General features: G+C 53.7%; 1 protein-coding gene and 1 long non-coding RNA gene across 4 annotated transcripts in view; both read left to right on the top strand.

Moving 5' to 3' along the window:
• Positions 1-148: 148 nt before the first annotated feature.
• Positions 149-14471, top strand: part of PPARGC1B (PPARG coactivator 1 beta) — a 102359-nt gene continuing 88036 nt past the window's right edge. For all 3 annotated transcript variants that reach the window (XR_003910243.1, XM_029943073.1, XM_029943071.1), the window contains exon 1: positions 149-250. Coding sequence is in view for 2 of the 3 variants with exons in the window: in XM_029943073.1 (XP_029798933.1) it covers positions 173-250 (78 nt within the window). In the remaining variant the exon portion in view is untranslated. The remainder of the gene's footprint in view (positions 251-14471) is intronic.
• Positions 1623-4343, top strand: LOC115294975. Its single transcript, XR_003910244.1, has 2 exons — positions 1623-1764; positions 3707-4343. It is a non-coding gene; the product is annotated as an uncharacterized LOC115294975 (long non-coding RNA).

Raw genomic sequence — 14471 nt, 5'->3', positions numbered from 1 at the left:
GCGCGGCCCCGCCCCCGCAGCCAGCGGCCCTGCGGCAGCCGGGCCCTGAGCTCCGCCCTCCGCCTCCCGCCGGCCTCGCTCCCTCCTCCCGCCTCCCTCTCTTGCTCGCTCGTTCCCTCCCCCCGGCCGGCTCGGCGCTGACTCCGCCGCACGCTGCAGCCGCGGGTGGAAGATGGCGGGGAACGACTGCGGCGCGCTGCTGGACGAAGAGCTCTCCTCCTTCTTCCTCAACTATCTCGCCGACACGCAGGTACGGCCAGCAGGGGCCGCGAGCCGGGGGCCAGGGGTGCTGAGCTGCGGGGACGGCCGCCGCAGCCGCGGAGGCCGGGAGGCAACGGTGGGCGCATTGGGGGGATCGGGGGTTCCTGGTTGCAGAGCCCCCCTTCCATGCACCGTGCGAGGCGCTCTGTTACGGAGGTAGGGAGCTGGAGGCTCCCCCCGCGCAAGCTGGAGCGTGTGGGGCGCTACGGCCGCTGGGGAGGGTCTAGGCTCGGGTGCTTGGAGTCTGCACCCCCCCCGCCGCCAGCAGAAGTGGGGGTTACCGCGTTTCCTTGGGGAGGTGGAGCCGCGCCAAGGTGTGGGGGACACTCAGGCTGGCCCTGGATGCTGGAGGCGCGCCTCAGACTGCCGGCACTTGCTGCCGTACTTTCACGTGGACTTGTGGCCCCGGCTCAGGCGCCTGCCCGGGTCCCCGGAGTGCCTCGGTCCTCCGGTCTCGGGCGCCCAGAGTGCTGCTGCTGACCCCCAGCAGCTCCCCATAGGCGCCTGCAGCGCGGAGTTTCCTGCCGGTTGCCCGCTAAGGGCTTAGGGGTCTGCGGGGCACGTGGACATGCGGCCGGAGATAGCACCTTCCTGGTTTCGCTACCGGCCGATCCCCCCGGGGGCAAAGCACGGCAGGATGGGGGTAGAAAGGCTGTCTGGGGGCGCCTGGGTCCCCCTGCGGCGCGCGGCCCCGGTGCGCGCTCAGCTATGCTGGGGGAAGGGAAGGCGAGGCGGCGTCCCGGGCTCTGGCTGCGCCTGGGAGCCCCACCGGCGACACGCGCGTGACAGGAGAGGGTGCTCTGGTGTGCCGGGGCGGGGGGAGGCGAGAGCTGGTGACTTGGAGACGGGGAGAAGGGGGGGCGCTGCTGGAACCAGCCGCCACCGAAAATGCCTGCACTAGGCGTACGCGCCCCCCACCCTTTCCCTGGTTTTCCCCACCCCGTGCCTGTTGCAACCATAAAGTTTGGCCCCGTAGTTATGGCTTTTTCTCCCGGCGCCCGGCTGCGGGTAGCGGGTAGACTGGGGATGCGGCGGAGGCGAGAATGAGACCCCGGATGCGGGCGCACGGCTCGGCGCAGATAGGGGGCCGCCGGGCGGAACCGGGCGCGGCTCGCGAGGGCTGGTTTGGTACCTGGAGTCGGAGCGCCGGTGCCGGCTCCTTTTGCATAACACTGGGAGGGAGGGGGAAAGGGGGGGCGGGCGGTGGGAGGAGAGAGGGAAACTTTGCTTCTTGTTATAATCTGCCTGTCTTTGGGCGGCAGCAGCTGTCATGGGACCGGGTGGGCGGGGAGAGGCTTGCAAGCTGACTCCCAGCCGTGAGACTCGACTTGGAGGGGACGCGCTGCAGCCGAGACGTTCAGCTCCGGGCGGAGACTCCCGGCTGGTGACTGGGACAGCGCGGCGTGGCGGGATGTGGCGGACAGGAAGCCCGCCGCGCGCCGGAGAAGGCCGGCCCTCGCCCGCTGCAGCCATCCATGCGTCAGGGAGCCGCGGGGCCTCGTGGTCGGTGGCGGGCGTGCTGGGGTGGCATCGGGGCGGGGGCCGAAGGGGTGGTGGCGAGTGATCGTGCATTCCTAGGGCCTGGCGCGGGGGAGCGGTGGGTATGTGTGATGAGCGGTTTGCGCGCGCCGGTGTGTGTATTTGTGTGCACACGCCGCGCGCGCCGGGCGCGTACCTTTACCTCTGACGAAACTGCAGTCGAGCTCCCGCGGCGGTCACCGGGCGTCGTCGCCCGCCCCGCGCCCACGTCTACTCGGAACGCAGATCCCAGCACCACCGCCGCTCCTTTACCCCCCACCCCGCTCCGCCCTCGCTCCAGCCCCCGCCGACAGCCTGGGCCTGGGAGGTCTGGGTGCGGGCGGGACAGATCTGCCCCCAGGAAACTTCTGTCGTCAGCCTTTGCACTTGTCTGGGGGTGCCTCCAACCTCTCCACCAAGACTCGGGTGGAGGGCTGAAATAGCAGGAGACTCATTTGGGGACCCAGAGCAAAAACTGGCCTTTCTGGACCCTGGTTTTTAACTTCCATCTTTAGTGTTCTTTGGCTCACCAGTAAGTCATTATTTGCCCTTTTAGCCGCCCAGTGGGCCTCCTCTGCAGGGATATTTCACCCAAGGCAACTAGAAAATTGGGTAATCAGGTGTCAGCAGAAGCAGAGCAGTGAAAGTTAATCTGGGACGTTTGCTTTTTTTATATGACCACGTGACAGGCCGAGGCTCCTCTGGTGATCATTGCCGGCCCAACTTGGGAAATGTAACTGATAGGGGAGCTTTGCAGCCACCCCTAGAAGGTGCATAGAGCCCAGCCGGAAGAGGACCTGGGCGGGCCATCGCGTGCCTCCTCATTTTACAGTTGGGGAGAGAGGCTGCGAGGGGTGAGCGGCTCCTACAGGACCACGCAGCCAGCGGGTGACAGAGCCACCCAGGGCTCCTGACTCCAGGTCCTGTGTGTTACCTCGAAATAGCACTGGACTTGGAGTCAGAAGGCCTGAGTGGAGTCGCCTTCCCCACTCTCTGGCTGGGTGACCCCAGAGCCATTTGGACTCTCAGAGCCTCCTTTCCTCCATCTGTCAAATGGGGCTGGTGTTGCCGGCAGGAGAAGATGAGGTCGAGGTGGTAGGGGTGAGCACTGCTTGCATGTGAGATGTCTGGTTGTTCCTGCCACGCCCTCCCCTCCTTCAGACCCTCCCCTCCCCTCGCCTCCCCTCCCCTCTATCTCTGCCCTTGGAAGGGGTGGGGAAAGTGAATAAAAAGGTACTTGATTGTCTTTATCCACAAGACTTGTCTTTGGTGGCTAATCCAGAGGTAGAGAGAGGGAGGACTTCTGTTCCGGAGACTTAACTTTTACCCATTCGGGCCAAAGTTCAGAAATTCTGCAGACCAAGGATTGTGAAAGTTTCTTGGAAAGGTTTGGGACATGTATCCCAGAGGACTTTGGGTTGGCTTCACCTTTGCCCAGCCTGTGCCCCTTGCCTCTAGTGCCCTCACCCCACCGTTCCTGCATGGCCCTCGTGAGCAGACCTTCCTTTCCTGACTTGCTCTGGTCTTCTGGTTTGCTTAGTCTGTGTAGTACAACCAGGCCCTTGGTGTGTGAGTCCTGTGGCCCAGTAAGATTCTGGAACTAGAGTTGTGCCTTTCATCTCTTTGTGACCCTGTGGCACTTGCCACAGTGCTGAATTCCTTTGCTCAGCTGTTGGCTCTCCACACGTGAATTACAGGGGCAGCTCCGAGCCCAGCCCCTGAGACAGCTGGGCAGTGAGTTTGGGTAGAAAGGAATGCAGATAACAGCTAGAGGCCATGACTTCGGCTCTAAAGGCCACACAGTAAGCCCACACTAAATATGGGTTGTGTGAAGTCACTTGGGACATGAATCACAGATGCCCTGAATGTCAGAGCTTTATAAATCATGTGGTCTAATCTCTTACCATTTACAAATATTTAATTGTAGAATTGTTAGAAAATACTGGCAAGCCTAAGGAAGAAATTGAAAACATGTACTCTTACCCAAAGGTAACCACTATTAATTTTTATATATATTTCCAGACCTTTCTTTCCTATTGATTCCTATCGATAAGATCTTTTGCACAAAAATGGAGTCACTCATTATATATTAATTGTAAATTGGAATCATGCTGTTGTAATATGCCTTTTTTTCTCCTCCAAACAATATGCTGTGATTGTCTTTCCACATCAATAAATATTCTACTTAATATCCTCTATCTGAATGGTTATATAGTATTTCGTTCAGGGTTGTACCAAAATGTATTTAATGAGCCCTTTATTGTTAGTCATTTAAGTTGTTTATATTTTTTGTTGTTCTTGTAAGCCATGCTGAAATGAATATCTTTGCATATGTCTTCTTTCCTTCATTTAAATTCCTCGAAGTGAAATTACTCTGTCAAAGGAACTATGCAGGCGTTTGGGAAACACATTTCTGGATTGCCTTCTAGAAGGATTGTGCTAATTTGCACACTTACCAGCGTTGGGTAGAAATGCCTGGTCTCCCGTAGCCAGATAACTCTTGGTATTTTAATTGTTTTTCATTTTTACCAGTCTGTTCATCAATAAATTCTTTTACCCTTTTGTTTTAATGTGCATTTCTTTGATCACTTGTAATGCGCCCCCCCCCTCCCCCATAGGATGATGGGCCATTTTTGGTTCTTTTTAGTGAAATGTCACGTTCGTGAACTTGGCCCACTTCTCAATTGGTATCCTATCCCCTCATTGTTCTAAAATTGGACCTGAGTCCTCAGAAGGGGCCCCGTCACATGGAGATTTGGGGACATGGCTTGAACTCCTTGTGTTCACTAGTTGGGTATGCGGTGTTGCACTTCCATAGCCCCCCATGCCAGGGCTAGCTTCTTTCCCAAGTCAACATTCCAGGCATCTAGAGGGGCAGGTTGGAGTGCAGCCTTGGCTGGGTGCCTTTGCCCACCCTTCACCTGTGTGAGAACACCTGAGCCCAGAAGGGGACATGTCTGCTGGCTCTGTTGACCTGAGCGCAGGGCTCCGCTTTCACTGGGGCCCCCTGGCTGGTCCCAATGCTCAGGATGCCTGAGAAAGCCAGGAAAGGCAGTGGCCCAGCAACTGGGCCCTGGGGGCTCATATTTCCCCTTCACCTTGGGGCTCTCTCCCCAGCTGGTGCAGGCCAGCCAGAAGCTTCACCACTGCCAGGGTATGAGTCACCCTTTTCCCTCTCTCTCTCTGGAATAATAGAAGGAATACTGGTTTGACTCAGAAGCAGCCTTGCAACTGGCGGCTTGGGCTTAGAAGTGAGGTCATAACATGAGCATTGCAGTGCTAACAGCTAACTGCCCCTTCACCATCCTCAGCGGCATTTATCGGAGCATCCTTCAGATGCCGTGCACTCTGCCACGCATTGTTTTTGCATTGTTGCATTTTATCTTCCTAGAGATTCTACAAAGGGTAGGTGCCATTCACTATGTTACCATTTTACAGATGAGGATTTTACAGTTTCAGAGAACTTGCTGGCTTGTTGAAGATAATCTACCTATGCTGCCTTGGAGGGAGTAGGGGAGGTGAGGGAGGGAGGATCAGAGGCGAGGTTCCTAGACCACCCGACTCCTAGTAGGCAGGGACGACTCTCTATTTCCGTTCAGTGTGTTTCTAGCACCTCGAGAAAATGAAGACACATCGCAGAGAGAGAGAAGACAACTCGTAAGGCCCTCTCCTCTCTAGGCCTCAGTTTCTCAATTTCTGAAGTGGGGATTACAGTCCCTAACTCCCAGGATTGAGTTAAATAATATAATGCAAATAAAATGGGTAGCAGCCTGGTGCTTAGAAAACTTGGAATTCTCCTTCCGATGCACTTTAGAAGGGCAGGATTAAGTATAATGCCAGCTCCCCTTCATGCAGTCTTTTTTATGCAAAAAAGGGAAGCATAATTCCATGCAATTTTTTTTATGTAAAAAAGGGAAGCATAATTCTTATTATGTGAGGGCGAAGGAAACCCAGATAAAGTCATTTGGAAGAGAATGAGCAGGGCCATTTCCTATTTCTCCTCCAAGGTACTCAAGTGCCCCATATCCAACCTGTGGACTCTGGGTTGATGCAGAATCAGTTAGATTGGATTTCCCTCTGGGTTCCTCTCCCCCACTTCTGGTCTAGGTCTTGTCCTGTCACGACTATGGGATTCCTGCAGTTACTAGAATGCATGACCCGATGCCATTCCCTCGCTCGCACGTCACCCATGGTGTCCCAGTGCTTTTATATTAAAGCCTAAAATTTAACCTGAGGGTCAAGGGCCTCCAAGCACTTGAACTTGGAGAGTGAGCCCCATGACTTTATCCCGATTTGTCTGCTTTCCCTTCTGGATGTGTCCACCCCAGTGTAAGTCATGAATTTTCTTTCTGGAGGTGTAGTCTGTCTCCTCCGCCACTATTTCTCCCATTTCCATTGCTCATCCTTCCAGATTTAGCTCCAATGCCTTCTCCCTGCCCTCCAGGCACAGCTGGTCATCCCTGGCGTGGCCACTGCACTCACTCATCTCATCTGGGTTGGCCGGTTGCTGGCTGTGAGACCTTTGGTAGGTCCCATAACCTCTCCACATTCCTGCTTCCTCCTGTATAACGATAACAATCAGTAGTGCTTTCCTTCTAACGTGGCAAGAAGTACATGAAAATCAAATGGCAAATGGATTGAAAGTGCCTAACACGATGCGTACCATATAATAAGCATGAAATAATGGGTATATTTTTTCCAAAGTAGGTCACATTAAGTTTACTCATTGAGGAAAATCACTCCGGATTGTTAAGCTCCATGAAGGCAAGGATTTTTGTTTCTTTTGTTCTCCGTTTTCCTCCACAGTGAACACGGTAGCCCTTCTAAATCCACGCCGAGTGAAGAATATGCTCAAATAGAGCCTCTTCAGGGCCCACGCTTCTGTTATCTGTGCTCCCTGCCTTCCTGAGAAGGGACAGACCCATAAATGTTTGTGGAACGAACTGGAATATGTCCCCGCGCCTCCACCCCGCCATTTAATGTAGTCCTAGCCCACCTGTGCTTCAGGCCTCCCCCACCCCCACCCCCATCTTCCAGGGAAAGCCTCTCACGTGGACAGTGCCACTCACTCTCCCTCTGGCGTCTTGCATGTTCTTGTCCCTACCCCTAGGGGGACAACTCTGGGAGGATAAGAAGTCGTATTTTTATCCTGAACTGTCTTTGCAGTTTACCCATTAAGTAGATGATTTTTTGAGCAGCAGAATGTTTTATAGGATTAGGTGTCAGGTTCTCTAAAGTTTGTATTTGAAACATTTTGCGATGGAAAATGTCCAGCACGTACAGAAGGGACCAGCGGCAGAATGGCATAGCGAAGCCCTGTTTTCCCATCAGCCGGCTTCTGCCATTTTGGACCCGTGGCCACTCTGTTCGTCCACGCAGATGCCACATCCTGTCATCTGTGACTGTTCCGGTGTGTATTTGCGAAGAGACTTTGGAGTACTATCCTGTGGTTTCTCCCAGCAACCGTGAGGTGGGTTCTGCCGTCCCCATTTTGTAAGGGCACAGGGATTGGGTTAGTCACTTAGGGTCTTGTAACTCGCGAGGGTCTAGCCTGGGATTTGAATGTTGAGCCCTGGGCCCCTTCCTCTCCTGTCATGCTTCGGAGGGTCACTGGAGAGCATCCACTCTTCCCCTGCCTTTTCCAGAAGGTGAATACCGAGCGAGGCACAGAAGCCATGACTGTCAGAAGTCCCTGACTGTCAGACCTATTCTTTTCCACTATCAGGACTTGGGGCAGGGGTGTCTCAGCTCTGGGGGACAGACAGGTGGAGACGATTGCCCACGTGGCGGGGCTTTGTGGCAACCGTGGGGTCATGGGGTGCATTCCGCCACCACCCCTGGACAGGCTGCATTTGTTTCCTACTCTCACAGCTCCTAACCCCCAAAGGCCCCCACCCCCCTAGCAGTTAACCCTAGGTTCCTTCGTTAGGTGCTTTTGTTTCGATTACCCAGTGAGTGAGTCAGAAGGCGGGGTGGTCAGAAGCCTGGGTTCGCTGGGCTGAGAGGAGTTGTCTGATCTGAAGCACACAGCTGGACTGGCACAGGTCTGTAGGCCGTAATGGCAGCTAGGCCCCTGGGCCCCCCACCCTGCCCTTGCTTTCTATTTAAAATTTTTCCCCACCCTGACTGTTCTTTAGGGCAGAGACAGATTTGCTGCCAGGGGTAGGGTAGGAGACCAGACAGACTTTTAAAAATGGGAGGGTAAAGTCATTGATTAATTATCCCTAAAGGCCTGTAATTAGTACTCAGCCTTAGGTAAGAAAACAAACATTTGCCCTGATTGTTTAAGTGGCTGAGAGACCTTGACCCCTAGGGTTGGGCTCTGCCTCCGGTTCGCCCTGTGACCTGCGACCTTGGCTCAGGTTTCTTTGTGCCTCAGGTGTTCCACTTCGGAAGTGGGCTTGATAGGAGCACATAGTTGGGAGGATTTTAGGACTAGTTGAGCTGATGCCTGTAAAATGCTTTGGAATGTTCAGTGGGGAGGCGCCATTGTTAGTAATAAAACAGACCTATACAATGTAGACCCTGCCCTTAACCTTCCCACTGAGCTCTGGTCCTGGATCCTGTTGAGGCCCTGACGTTTCTCTTCCAGAGTGTTGTTTTCCTTCCCCCTATACTTCTGAGGGAGCTGAAGGGAATCCCACCCAGCCTTAGCAAGGACTGCAATTTTGACTTTTAGAAAACCCAATCTAGTTAGACGCTACTTGAAGAGAGAAGAAACAGTCAGGCAGTGGTTAAGAGTTCTCGGCTTTGGAGTTTTAACTGCTGTCAAGGGCTTAAGATCAGGGGCCTACTGCTTCCTAGCTGTGTGACCTTCAGCAAGTGTCTTAACCTTTCCGACCCCAGTTGTAGAAGCAAGCTCCTGGGTATTGCATTCAAGGCCTCACACACAGTATTGGAGATAATAATGGTGTGGGCTTTGGATAGCTACAACAGGATGAATAATGCTTGCAGCCTCGCCTGACAGAGAGTAAGCACTCAGCAAATCGTGGCCACTAGGATGACAACAGGGGCGAGGATGTCAACACAGCAGCGGAAAAGAGCTTTCAGGGAGCCGGAGAGCCTTACAGACCATCTCGGTCAGTGGCCTTACCTCGAAGGGAGGAAATAGACGGGGAGCTAGCCAGGGATTGGCTTCAGGTCACCTAGCAGAGGCAGGACGGGACCCCCTAGCTCCTGTCCACGTGAGCAGGCCTGGCTCTGGAGAGCAGACGCTCGGCTGTCTGGGACCCGCTGTCTGGGAGCTCAGCCGGGCGAGCCCTGGTTGGCTGAGATAGATTCTCCCCGCAGCCCTGCAGCCATGGTTTTTCCCTCTCTTGCCTGGCAGAACACAGCCATTTAGCAGAGGGAGAGCGAGGAGACAGAAACCAAGCCCTGAGCAGTGCGGCAGCCGGCCCACGAGTGGCTCCCTGAGGTTGCCATGGCAAACAGCCTTGGCAACGTGGCTGCTGGAGCCTTTATTTCTGGTCCCAGGCTCCTCTCGGGAAGTGTGGTGCCCAGGACTCTGGGGAGGGGGGCCGTGTCGTGGCTCCTTGACCCCCTGGGTGACCTGGCCTCCACGATGCTCGTGATCCCAGGCTACACAGCCGCTGTTGAAAACATCTGCGGGCCTGCCCTGCAGGACCTGCAGAGGCTGGCTCCTGGTGATGGCATTCAAGGCCTCAACTGCCCATCTATCCCTCTTTCGATTTATCCCTCAACTAGTGTGAGACCGTGCCACCCTGGGTCCAGTGCTTCAGGAACAGAACAATGTAATAATCTTGACAGCAGGGGTTCCCAGTCTGACCTCAGGTCACTCGGTCAGGTCCTGGGCTAAGTTATTCACACAAATTATTCCCAGTCACATTTGTCTCTGAGGAAGCCCCATGAAGGAGTCCCCACTGACCTCCCCATTTTACAGCTGAGTAGGCTGAGGCTGACTGCAGAGTTTGTGGTGCTGGTGCTGCTCTGCAGTTCCTTCCCTGTACCAGGTAGCATGAGACCTCTGTCTCTGTCCCCACCTCTGGCTGCATCCTTCAAGGCCCTTTCACCACTTCTAATGCTCCCTCTTGCAAGTGGGCCCTTCCCACTCTGTGATCCCCCCATCTGTCACAGACCTTTTGTGCACCCTGCCTCACTGTGGACTCTGTCACCCTGCCTTCCAGTCACCCCAAAACAAAACATAAAAACTGTCCAAAGGGGAGAGCTTTGGCCATCCAGGACTTTGCACTTGGCATGCAGGTAGGGGTCAGCAAAGGTTTTTTGTTGTTGTTGTTTTTCTTTTCAGTAGGCTCCGTGCCTGACATGGGGCTTGAACACATGATCAGGAGTCGCGTGCTCTACTGACTGAGCCAGCCAGGCGCCCCGGCAAAGGTTTTCATTAATTTTGTTATTCATAACAGTCATCATCGAAACAGCTAACCTTAATGACCACTTGGTACATGCGAGCCACTAGGCTGGGACTCTCGGGTGCATTATCTTGTTTCATCCTCAGCCATCTGGTAAGTCTGGGGCTAGGACAAACCAGAAAACAGAAGCTGCAAGTTCAGCGGTTTGGCTCCCATCCTTCCAGTAAATAGTGGCGAGTCTGGGACTTGAACCTGGATCTGCCTGGCTTCGGAGCACGTAGTCTTAACCACTGCAGTGTGGGTAATCTGGCTGAGCACAGAGAAAGGACTCGGATGTGTGTGATGGGCTACAGGAAGGAGGGACCTGCACTTGGCCTCAGCTGGTAGGCGAAGTGGAAGTGAGTGGAATGTAGGAGAGAAGGCCCGGAGTTTAGGGGGCTCCGTGGCATCCCTATAGCTCAGTAGGGGTGCGGAAGAGGAGTTGCTTTGGGGGAAGATTTATATGAGGAGTAGACCTCCATTTATTCCGGGACCACTGTGCTCAAGGTTTGTCCCCACCCCGGCCTTTCCCAGAGCCTTGTTAAATGCACACCTCGGGGTTCAGCTTGTGATAACCTTTGTTTATGCGTTTATTCTTTTTTTTTAATGTTTATTTATTTTTGAGACAGAGAGAGACAGAGCATGAATGGGGGAGGGGCAGTGAGAGAGAGAGAGAGACACAGATTCTGAAGCAGGCTCAAGGTTCTGAGCTGTCAGCACAGAGCCCCATGTGGGGCTCGAACCCACGAACTGTGAGATCAAGACCTGAGCTGAAGTCAGATGTTCAACCAACTGAGCCACCCAGGTGCCCCTATGCATTTATTCTTTACTGCTCTCTCCTCTACCCACTCAGGACTGGAGCTCCCTAAGGAAAGGGGCCTCAGCAGGCTGGTTCCGCATCAGATCCCTCACTGCTTTGCCAGATGCAGATTCACCATAGGCCCTCAATAGACATTTGTTGACTGAACAAATGCTGTTTGAGCTTTCAGGAAATTCACCAACCATTTGCTGGCCCTGACCTTTTCTCTGCTTGGAACTCTGTTGGGGTGTGTGGGCGAGGGGCATGGGGAGGTGGTACTGGTCCTCACAAAGGGCCTGCTTCCCTTGTCTCCCAGACTTGCACACAAAGGAATCAAAGACAAACATTTTTTGGAGCCTCCAGAGACCCTCTCAGAACGCATCTTAAGTGGACAGGACTTTGTAGAACGTTAAACACTGCTGGAATCCAGTCAGTTACAGGCCGTTGCTCTGACCCCACTGGGGAGGGACTCAGGGCTTTCGGAGTCTCTGCGTCTGCAGGGAGGTGTCCAGTCAAATATTTCCACGCCTTCCAAAGAGATCAAAACCAGCACCTTACTTTGGGGCCTTCTGTCCATTGCCCACCTGCTTACTCCAGGGGGGCTGGGCAGGCTGGCCTCCACTCTGGAGGAAGAAAGGAGGAAATTCAGGGAGGTGAAGAGAAGGAGCACTCAGGGTCCAGTGACCACACTCTGTCGCCTGAGACGATTAACCCTATGTCTAACTCCATGTAGTATCACCCTTCCCCTGTCCTGCTCAGGGCCAACTCACTCTTACTTTACACACAGTTCTTACAAGCCTGGCAGTCCTGTCCACACCTCATGACTTCCCTAGCAGTGAGCCAGTTCAGTTAGTGTGTGTCCTACAGGCATGGGACGGGGTGGGGGCGGGGACGCAGTTCTCCCAGAGGCAGAAACAGGTGGGCTGCGGCATTGCAGGCCACCGGGAGCCTTTTGGTAAGGGGGCGAGGAAGCCTCTTGTTCCAGAAAGTTATAAAGCTAGTGGGCCATCGAGACAGAGCTTTTTCCAAGGAAAGGTATAGTACGTTCACGGTTCTTTGTTCGAGGAGGCAAAGAAGAGTGAAATGCAGTTTGGCATCAGGGCTGTACAAGGTAGTAGGAGTATATATGACTGGCCTCAAGAAATTGGGTAGCCTTGGGGCTCCTGGGTGGCTCTGTTGCTAGAGCATGCGACTCTTGATCTCAGAGTTGTAAGTTCGAGCCCTACGTTGGGTATAGCTTCCTTCAAAATAAAATCTTGAAAAAAATGTGTAGTCTCGTGATTACTGAGCGCAAACAGTCTGGTTCAGATCTTAGCTGTGTGGTCCAAGGAGTTAGACAGCCACTCTGTGTTCTAGTTAGCCAGCTCCCAGATGGGAATACTAATATGTCCTATCTTCCAGGGTTGGTAGAACTAATCAGTGGTTCTCAACCATGAGTGCATAGCAGAATCAACTGTGTAATTAAAACAATAATAATTACACGTCTGGGGCTGTCCCAGACTCAGTGAATGAGGATCTTTGAGAGCAGGCCCTTAAGCTTCTGTTTTTAGAAGGCTCCCTCTCATGGACCCTGCTTTGGTCCTTAACAATCCAATACTGTTCATGAGTGTCTGGCATGAACTCTTTCATTCCCTCCCCTTTGTGTCCTTTCTGCCTTAGTCCAGAGCACAGAGTAACACTTAGGATACAAAAGACCCAGAAGCAGATAGAAGCCCCTTTCTAATGCCTGTATAAAGCAGGGTGGCTTCCTGATCTGGCGTTTCCACTTGATCTTCACATCAATTCTGTGTTGTAGCGGTGGGGGGGACTATTACCATTTTACAGATGGGAAAATGGAACCCAGAGAGTGTAGCAAATCAGTTTTCAAATATTGCCTTCGTCTCTTTGTCTTCCTTGATCCTCAGACACCTATTCACTTCTGGGGCCACTGAGGGGGTAGGGGGCTGGGAGAAATGATTACTTCAAGAGGTGGGTGGGTTGGAAGAGGAGGGAAGGAAGGAACTTGAGGGGATGCAAGCCGTTTACAGATCCTCAGATCAGAGATCATTTGATTTATCAGAGCCCTTAAAGATCAAAGGGTGTTGGTCATGGTCCCAGGCCATATGTTGGTTTAGGGGAAGCACTGGGATTAGAACCCACCTCTCCTGATGTCTCACTGTCCTTCCAGCTTCTGTAGAGTGAATAGGGTGTGGCTCAAGTGATAATGAAAATAGTCTTCAAGTTCGTGTGGTGAGGCCTTTGCATGCGCTGTTCCCTCTGTCAGGAATGCTCTTCTCAGGCATCATGGCTTGCTGCTCCCTTTCCTCCTCCAGATCTGCTGAGACATCACGTCCTCTGGAAGGCCCTCCCTGACCTTCCTGCCCTGTTCCTTTTCTATCCCAGCACCATATTCTCTTTTCTTTAAGGCTCACACCACTCCCAGATACGTTTATGAATTTGTACCTTGTTGGTTGCCTGTTGCCCCTGTGGGAGTGAAAGGCTCCACGAGGCCTGTACGCTGCCTGTCTGGTTTCTTACTGTGTCCTCCTGCTTCTAGCCCAGAGCCCAGCACGTGAGTGGCCTTCACTGAACTACCTTCCTTCCTTCCTCCCTCCCTCCCTTCTTTCCTCCCTTCCTTACTTCCCTTCCTTCCTTTTTTTTTTTTTTTTTTTTTGGTAACATTTATTCAGTTTTGAGAGACAGAGAGAGACAGAGCATGAGCAGGGAAGGAGCAGAGAGTGAGGGAGACACAGAATCTGAAGCAGGCTCCAGGCTCTGAGCTGTCAGCACAGAGCCTGATGCGGGGCTCGAACTCAACTGTGAGATCGTGACGTGGGCTGAAGTCAGACGCTGAACCCAGTAAGGCATCCAGTTGCCCCCGAATGTTTCTTGAATGAATGAATGAATGAATTTGCTTTGAGCCCTTGATCCGCACTGGCCACTGCAATGAGCTCACTTAATTCTCCCAACAACCCCCAGAGATAAAGCCCCCTTCTTCAGGTGAAGGACTTGAAGCTCAGAGGGTGAGTGGTGGACCTGGAGGATATAGCTTCTTTACTGACCAGGCCCCCCATCTGGGGCCCAGCAGACAGGTGTGACCAGGGCCCCATCCCCGAGGAGTCCTACCCCAGCGTCCCGGTGCCCTCACGCCATTTTCTCCCCCAGGTTGGGCAACAGCCCTTTCTTGTCTTGTGGGTACAGCCATAGCGCCCGGGCCTTCAACTTCTCCAGCACTTGGTCTTTGTCCTTGCGGCCAAGGGTGTGGCCGGCTGGTTTGTACTTCACGGACCAGCCACCAGCAGGAATGTGGGGGCCTCCCACCTCTGGGTGTGGTGATGGGGTGGTCTGGACCCTGGACTCTGTGGCAGGTGGGCCTAGACGGTAATGGTGGTGTCTTGCCAAAGATTCCTCTCCCTCGAGCCATAGTTGGCGCAGATTAGTGGATTCCATCGTGGGGGGAGCAGGATGGACTCAAGGGACGAGGGGAAAAGCATGAGAGGGAGGAGGGAGATTTAAGTTCCACCCCAGAATGAGGAGAAAGTCCTCCT

This window comes from Suricata suricatta, chromosome 6 (assembly GCF_006229205.1).
Source record: "Suricata suricatta isolate VVHF042 chromosome 6, meerkat_22Aug2017_6uvM2_HiC, whole genome shotgun sequence".
NCBI lineage: Eukaryota > Metazoa > Chordata > Mammalia > Carnivora > Herpestidae > Suricata > Suricata suricatta.
The sequence above is the reverse complement of the archived record's forward strand: the minus strand, read 5'-3'. Positions and strand labels throughout refer to the sequence as shown.